Genomic DNA, 8,287 nt, shown 5'->3' with positions numbered 1-8,287 from the left:
AGATTCGGGGGAAGCACGACAGTGCAATCATGCGAAGTGCCCCTGAAACAAAACCTTGTATTCAAAACAGGCCCTCAAGGCAGAAATACGCGGGTCCCCAGGCACCATTCCGCGAAAGCGCCACTCCCACTCCCTCCCGACGGCGGCCGAGCTCGCTCCCGCCCGCCCGCAAAACCCTAGCCGCCGCCGGCGGAGCCCCCCGTTCATGCCGGGTTGCCTCGCCGGCCTGGCCACCCCGCCGCCCGCCGCGCTCCTCCTCCTGCTCCGCGGCCGCAGCCGCATGGCCTTCTCCGCGGCCGCGCCGTCCCGCGCCTTCCAGCTCCGCCTCAACCCGCTCACCGGCGACTCCGAGTGGCTCGTCGTCGACGAGGAAGGCGAGGAGGGGGCGGCGCCTCCCCAGACGCAGAGGCAGCTCCTCGCCGCCACCTCCTACCTCGACATGCTCAACGACGCCGCCCGCAACCGCGCCTACCGCCGCGCCATCGACGCCGCCGTCTCCGACCCCTCCGCCCGCGTCCTCGACATCGGGTGAGCGCCCGTCGATGCATTTACACTCATTAGAGCATGTATACTCCTACTTTGGGTCACATTGGGACATTCAGACAAGTTAATTGAGGCCATTAACATTTAATTGGTCCTCTTATTAATTAAGCCACAGAGTGGATGCTAATGCCTATGATGGTTCAGAGCCGGGACGGGGCTGCTCTCTATGATGTCCGCACGAGCTTTGGGGGCTGTTGGAGGCGAGGGCAGGGGCAGCGTGTCGGCGTGTGAATCCTACCTTCCCATGGGCAAGTTGACGCGCAAGGTACTGAGAGCCAACGGGATGGAGAATAAGGTGAAGCTCTTCCATAAGCGGTCAGATGAGCTCGAAGTTGGAGTCGAGCTTGATTCACGAGCTGATGTACTGGTAGGTTTTTGTTTTAACTTAATTGGCTTTCCTGTTCCACTAAATGAAGCTGCTCCAGTATTATAAATATTTATGCTCAGTCAAATAAGCTAGTGTAGTACTTATACTCGTTGTTATGCTTCAACTGTATCACTACATACTAAATCTGAATTACCAGCATCATTCAGATTTGGTTATTTCAGTTGTCAGTTCATACTTAGCGACAACATAATTGGCACTTTCCTTATTAGGAGCACTTTCATTATTAGGAAGCAGTTATATTGATTGTTTTATTTATTTGATGAATTAACATTTCCTGTGATATTCCTTAGCTATTATTATGCAGTTAGGGATTTATGTGGAGTTGGCACTTCTTTTGCATTAGGCTTGTGCTACTATTGCAGATAAAGTTCATTATAGTTGACAAAACATACTATGTTTCTCAGGTGAGTGAAATTATTGACTCTGAGCTGTTGGGTGAGGGTCTGATACCTACTCTGCAGCAAGCTCATGATTCGTTATTGGTGAAAAATCCAAAGACAGTCCCATATCGAGCAACTACATACGGGCAGGTCTGTTCCCTCCACTTGTTCGATACGACTTCATCTGGATATCATTTTCTACGGAAGCAATGTTTGATTGGTTTATACTGTTTTTTTTTATTTGGGCATCCTAGTTAGTCGAAAGTCCGTTCTTGTGGAAGATGCATGATTTGCACAGCAATGAAGCAAATGCTGCAGATGGTGTCTGGCTTACTCCTGATGGGATGGAAAATATTGTTTCTGTGAAGCTGCAGCAACATGCAATGCAATGTGACCCATTAGAAGATGAGATACGATTGGTATGCTATGCACAATTATTTGCATGTTCAGGAAATTTGTTGTCCCAGGTCCTAACTTGTTTTGCTTTAGCTGTCAGAACCCTTCAAAGTTTTTGAATTTGACTTTTTGGAACGACCAGAGAGCCAGCGTGAAAACAAGATCACAATTAAAACAACTGGTGATGGCTGTGTTCATGCTATTATATCATGGCAAGTACAGCATCTGGTAGTCTCTTTCGTCACCTTTTATATAGTTAAAAGAGCGCTGAATGAATATTTTGTTCTTCGAATATAGGTGGGTGCTTCAGTTAGATTCTGCTGGGTCAATCTTCTACTCCACAGCTCCCAAATGGGTGAGGCAATCAAGTATCAAGGATCTGCCACAATGCGCCGATGGTTGGTTAAATAATCAAGACTTTTGTCATCTTAAGTAATTCTTTTGCATTATTCAGTGTCATTTTCCATTTCCCTATATTGATGGGCTTATATTGTTGGCACATTTTGGCCAACATTTATCTGCATTTCCCTGATGTATTGGTAATGTTGGACTTGGGCCATGTGGGTATCTAGAATGTTATGGGGAACTGACTGTCTTATATTTTGAAGAAATACCTTTCATCAATACTGCACCTATATAGTACTCCCTCCGTCCCAAAATATTAGATCATTTTTTACACTATGATATTGTCAAAAATGATCTTACATTTTGGGACTGAGGGAGTACCTACACAACAATCAGTACAAAACCTAGAAATTTCTATGTCACCATATGTTTAGCCTACAATTTACTTGAAAATAAAATTCTAAATGTCAACATACCATTAAATTTTAAAGGGGACTGTGCATTTGATCCATGGAACTAAGTATCATATATAAGTTCACAATTGCACTGCAAAGGTTTAAATGGAATCAGTACATCTTTTTTCTGGTATAGTGTATCGCAAATGTTCAGGATAGTGTTCCAATACACATTCATGGATGCTTACCTATGCCTTAACGTGTCTTCATGGTGTTATGCTAACGATGTTAATAGCATTGCTGCAAGTATTGTTATTTGTTAGTGATGTGATACCTTATTGTTGAAGAAGTAACCGATTTGAGAATATGATGTGTTTAGAACATACGTTCTTCTTAAGCTCACTAGCATTTGACACCACTTGCTTGAACTAGCATATTCGATATGTAGACCTTATAGGAGTCACCCTGTTTCGCATTCTGAAGCTACTTAACGATATCTTCCTTCTATCTTTGTAGACACGAAGGATTGGTGTGATCACTGGAAGCATTGTGTTTGGTTTACACAAGGAAGGGGTGCTCCTGTTATGAAAGATCAAACTCTTTCTCTAAGGGCTAGTCATAACCTCACTAGCATCTCTTATCAGCTGCTAAACCCCAATGATGAAACATGCAATGGAAACTTGAAAGCTGACCATCTAACATTGTTGCCAGAAAGGATAGCACTTTATGGTGATATATATTGGAGATCAGCTTTGATAACAGCAATTAAAAATGCTGTAAGTACTCCAGTTCATTTGATTATAATACTATGTTGTTGCATTGCGCACTTGATTTCAACAAACTTCTGTTTTCCACTGTTAGAAATGGATCAAGATGTTAATTTAAGACCTCAACGTTCTAAAAGAATTCCACATATCGGCTGATGCAAAAATATTCTAATGATCTGCCAACATTTGAAAATGAATTCAGGGTTTTAATAGTTTCTACAGTTTGACAGTTTGGCCATTTGAAAATAGAAGAAAAAACTGTGCTTGCATAATCATATTCAAATTCTCAATTCATAATTGAGCTGGTCCCTCCGTGCATGGACTGAAGGGATTCCTTTCGACAATCTGGAAGCTATATTGTTTCCTTGTTAGTTTCATGGAATCTAGTATCTTTCAGTTGGAGCACATGATCAGTTCCATGGTTTATGCTACCTACATTCTCTTTTTGATACAGATTATCTACATTATTCGAACATCGTCTATTCATATTCAGTGTGTTTTCTGCCCAGCTGAGTGACAGATCTCCGCAAACCTGTATCGTGGCTGATGACAGTATATTCTTGGCTCTCTTAGTTTCTTCTCTCTCACCATCTTCAAAAGTCATTGCCATGTTTCCTGGTCTACGGGACACGGGTGCAACATATCTCCAAGCTGTTGCAAAGGCAAACAATTTCTCCATGGATCAAATTAAAGTGATTGGTAAAAGAGCGGCATCTCTTTCAGCGGATGATTTGGAACATAAAAAGGTTTGCTGCTAGTCTATAGTCTGGCTTCAAAAGTAGTTCAAGGATTCGTACTGTTGTTTTTTTATGAAATTCTCACGATCTTCTATCATTTTATCTCCACAGATTAACTTATTAGTGGGCGAACCATTTTATTGCGGCAGTGAAGGGATGCTTCCATGGCAAAACCTGCGTTTCTGGTTTGTTACTTCAAAATTCTACTCCCTCCGTTCCAAAATAGATGACCCAACTTTGTACTAAAGTTAGTACAAAGTTGAGTTATCTATTTTGGAACGGAGGGAGTAGTACTCATTATCTAGCAAATTAAGCTTCACACCATTACTAACAAATCAGTCAGTTGACGTTGCACATTCAAGTTCAAACACCGTCCATGCTGTGCTCCTTGTTATATTTCTGTTCGTATATTTCCTTCTGATTCTTTGTCTCCATGTTCCTCATCGATTCTTCTGACCTGACAGAAATTATGTAGTTTTGATTGATAGTTAAAATTCACTTTTATACTATAATTTCGTTATTCTCAAGCCCATATTTTAATGAAAATATGGCACCCTATTAAATGTTTCCTTTTATCTGGTACTTTTATTTTGAGAGTTCCTTCTAGTACTAGTATAGGGCAACTGTGGCAACATAGTATTGTAAAAGAAAATAATGCACCCTCAATTTGAACAGAGAAGCAAATGTTTGCTCGTAGACCTTCATGCATCTGTTCACATATGCCTTAACTAACAAGCGAAGAAACAAACTTCTGTATCCTCTTAACTAGGGAAATAGGCTTTATTTTTTAACTGTTGCCACCATTTTAGGTTTGTTGATCCAAGTTTAGGCTGGAAGGGTCATATGGTTGTTTTGAGTAGCTTGTAGGATAAACACACCTATTCATCTAATTTTCATTGAATTCACCAAGTATTAATCATATTTTCGGATCCACATTTTAAATGAGAAGGCCTTTGATGTCTATTGTTCTGTGTTGATGCCGATTGAAGATGCCAATATCTGCGCCTGTTATTTTTGCTTTAGGAATGCAAGAACTCTGTTTGATTCAATGCTATCTGAGGATGCACTCATAATGCCTTGCAAAGGAGTATTAAAGTTATGCGCCATGTCTCTTCCGGTTAGTCTTCCCACGAATTACTCTTTATTTTCTTTTGGGCAAAAGAACAGAGATTTTGTTTTCCTTCTAATAACTGTGGTACTGCAGGACTTGTGGAAGAGTCGTCGCAGCCTGAAAGATGTCGAGGGTTTTGACCACTTGGTTGTTAACGAGACTTTAGGAGCCTGCGGCGATCTTCCTGGAGAGCAGCAGGGTCCTTGTCTTCCCTATTATGTATGGCAATGTGGTTATACAAAGGTACAGTAGAACACTGACTCGAGGTTGGATGCATAGATATCATATCTCTTAGACGTGACTAACGATGCATTCAAACTTGACCAGAAATTAAGCAAAGTGTACTCTGTCATGGATTTCAACTTTTCGGAGCCTATTCACTCCTGCTTTGGGAAAACAAAGGTATATCTTGCTGTCTTTTTGGCGGCATGAGCGTCATCAGAGTTTTTCCTTGTAGAGTTGCCTTAATTTCAGAGATTCTTAATTATATCAGGTCCATGCTGTCACCAGTTCTAACTGAATATTAAGATGGGAATACACCAGAGATGTCACTAACTTATATCATACTAGCGCAAAGTTGTTTGCTAGGTGTCTGTTGGGACTGATTTTGTTCTGCCTTAACTTTTCTTAGTTTTTACTCCCTCCGTAAAGAAATATAAGAGCGTTCACATAACTACTTTAGTGATCTAAACACTCTTTATAGAGGGAGTATATGTAAAAGCCATGTTTGGTCCATCATCCTGCAGTCCCTGTTGCGCACTAAAATACACAACATGAAGCGCCCCTCTGCTGCCTAAAACATTCATGTTTTCTGACTGAATTTCATACCCAGGTATGCACGTAGTTTTCTGACCGGTCTGCTATTCCATTTGACGATCTTGTGTAGATTGAGTTTTCCGATGCTGGAACGTGCCATGGCTTTGCGGTTTGGATCGACTGGGTGCTCGACGAGAAGAACTCCATCGTGATAAGCACAGGACCAGGTAAGCACATGTCTTGGTCTCACTCTTGAGTACGTCAATGCCTGTAAGAATCGTGAGTAAACTGATGGTTGTTTCTCACATTCCCGTACCTGATGGCCCTGTGCTGTTGGTGTTGACCTGACCTCAGATACTCGATACTGGAAGCAAGGGGTGCGGCTCCTGAGCAAACCTGTGGAAGTGAACCCAGCTGACGACTCGGCCGCGCTTGTGGAGGCCTCATTTGATCCTGCCTCTGGCGACATCACGTTTAGTTCATCCTTCTCTTGATGTACATCAAGCTGTAACATCGCGCGCAAGCGACGAGACCCAGTTTTTCTTCCTATTTTTCTGTTTGCTTTGTGTGTGTTGGGGGGCATTTATTCTTGCACAACACTGAACATTTGCTTAATTTATTTTTAGGGAACATTGCCGTTGCATTCCATTAAACATTAGCGGTGGACAAATCGTCAGCACACAGGCTCTACACAAAGTACAAACTGAGGCAGATGGCCAGGAAATTTTACATTGCCATATGCAACGCGTGCTGCGCAAAGGTTTAGTTTCTTTAAACAGGGCTCCTAGTGGCGAAAGATGATTGGCATGGCCGCACTGATCGAGTGCTTTCTTGAGCTTTTGGAAACATATATAGATACCCTAGCACTCTGATTCCCAAGATAGCAATTTGCTTGATCGACAGAAGAAACTAATATGGAAATCACACTAACAGCTCTTGTACAGAAACTATTCTCCCTGCTACCGCCTTTCTTGGCGTGTAGATGAAGGCATCCAGTAGGTGCTGTGGTTTACGTCCTCCTTGTAATGCCTTGCCACCATGAATCTGCCGAATTTGAAGATTTTGCCACATTAATAGAATCCAACAGACTCGTGCCTTCAAGCAATTAATCATGTTCATCTACACCATCGCAAAAAAAAAAAAACATGTTCATCTACAATGCGCCAGTACCTGGACAGAATTTCGCCCATGCGAAAAACATGGAAATCACTGCGACAAAGAGGAACAACCAATATTTGAAGTGAGTAGATGATAACAAGGTCTTCAACACAGTCAGCTTGTTCGCCCCCTGCATCCAGAAAGGAACTGTTAAATAATGTAGGAATCGACAAAATGAATTTAGTTTTTTTTACATCAATTGGTTATTGTTATTATTACTTTGAAATTCCTACCTGTGCAAGCGCACGTGTCGATAGTTACAGGTTATGGCAGGGAGCCAGGGAACATATGAATTAAAGTAGGATGGCAAAAGACATACGGCCTGATCTGTGGGAGCAGAGAATATGTACCTGACTAACGGGTGAACTTTTAGCAACACCAATGTTACTTAGTTCATTAACAATCTGGGCTATTGTAGGCCTCCGCGTTCGGTCATCTTCCACACATTTCAACGCTATTTCGATGCATGTCCTCACTTCTTCAGATGCATGGGGCGACATTGTTGCCTGCACCTTCATTCGCCAGTTTTCACGTACCTGGATAATTTGAACATAATACCAAAAGAGGCGTGCACGAACAGGGGTTAGGCACAACAAAATATTTGTGAAAACATGTTTTCCATGATATCGATCCTTTTCCCTTACATTCTTAATAAATTCTTTCGGACCGGTGTATGGTAAAGTGAAGTAGCCCTCCTTTCCTGCCATTATTTGTATGATTATGACCCCGAGACTAAATACGTCAAACTTCGGACTGATTTTCTGTCTGTTGATGTATTCTGGTGGCATGTATCCACTGCATTTCATCAAATACAATTATTTTTCAGAAAGTTTGAAAAAAATATACTAATTAACTATTTCTGAGTTATTGACATACCGTGTTCCTTTAATATCTTGGGATTGTGTCATATAGGTTTGTGCTGAATCAAAAAGTCTTGACAAACCGAAATCACCAATTTTTGCCGCCATATCCTTATCCAACAAAATGTTTGCTGGTTTTAAGTCCAGATAGTAAATAGGAGTATCAGCATTATGAAGGTAATGTAAACCCTCACATATTCCTTTTATTATTGTGTAACATTTGTCCCAATCAAGTCTGCAGTATTCAGCTGTAGAAGTAAAACAAGAAGAAGGGTATGATAGTATTACCATGAAAATAAAAAGAATACTAGCATTATCAAGTGTGTTTAATCTAAAACATATTCCAGTGTATCGCCCGATTCTCCCTCCTAGATGCTGCAAAACATAGTTGGTTGCTACCTCAACCCTAACCTCCATCCCCTTTTTGCTGCTTGCTACCTCAACACCTAGC

The 8,287-nt window shown here is 41.6% G+C and overlaps 2 protein-coding genes across 2 annotated transcripts in view; one reads left to right on the top strand and one right to left on the bottom strand.

Annotated features, from left to right (window-relative positions):
* The first annotated feature begins 138 nt into the window (after window positions 1–138).
* On the top strand, window positions 139–6,830 carry LOC119288334 (protein arginine N-methyltransferase 7-like). The gene is made up of 15 exons (XM_037567957.1): window positions 139–528; window positions 688–910; window positions 1,336–1,461; window positions 1,566–1,730; window positions 1,801–1,919; window positions 2,005–2,105; window positions 2,964–3,223; window positions 3,724–3,960; window positions 4,063–4,136; window positions 4,975–5,068; window positions 5,156–5,305; window positions 5,390–5,464; window positions 5,949–6,045; window positions 6,173–6,313; window positions 6,445–6,830. The coding sequence occupies exons 1-14, from the start codon at window positions 206–208 to the stop codon at window positions 6,310–6,312; spliced, it is 2,184 nt and encodes a 727-aa protein (XP_037423854.1). The 5' UTR covers window positions 139–205; the 3' UTR covers window position 6,313; window positions 6,445–6,830.
* Window positions 6,728–8,287, bottom strand: part of LOC119284380 (putative receptor-like protein kinase At4g00960) — a gene marked incomplete at its 5' end in the record, with an annotated part of 3,129 nt that continues 1,569 nt past the window's right edge. The window contains 5 exons of the mRNA XM_037563522.1: window positions 6,728–6,862; window positions 6,989–7,106; window positions 7,327–7,512; window positions 7,621–7,771; window positions 7,853–8,084. Coding sequence (XP_037419419.1) covers window positions 6,828–6,862; window positions 6,989–7,106; window positions 7,327–7,512; window positions 7,621–7,771; window positions 7,853–8,084 — 722 coding nt within the window. The remainder of the gene's footprint in view (window positions 6,863–6,988; window positions 7,107–7,326; window positions 7,513–7,620; window positions 7,772–7,852; window positions 8,085–8,287) is intronic.

Source organism: Triticum dicoccoides, chromosome 4A (genome assembly GCF_002162155.2).
Source record: "Triticum dicoccoides isolate Atlit2015 ecotype Zavitan chromosome 4A, WEW_v2.0, whole genome shotgun sequence".
NCBI classification, from domain to species: Eukaryota; Viridiplantae; Streptophyta; class Magnoliopsida; order Poales; family Poaceae; genus Triticum; species Triticum dicoccoides.
Note: the sequence above shows the minus strand (reverse complement) of the source record. Positions and strands in the feature narration are given on the sequence as shown.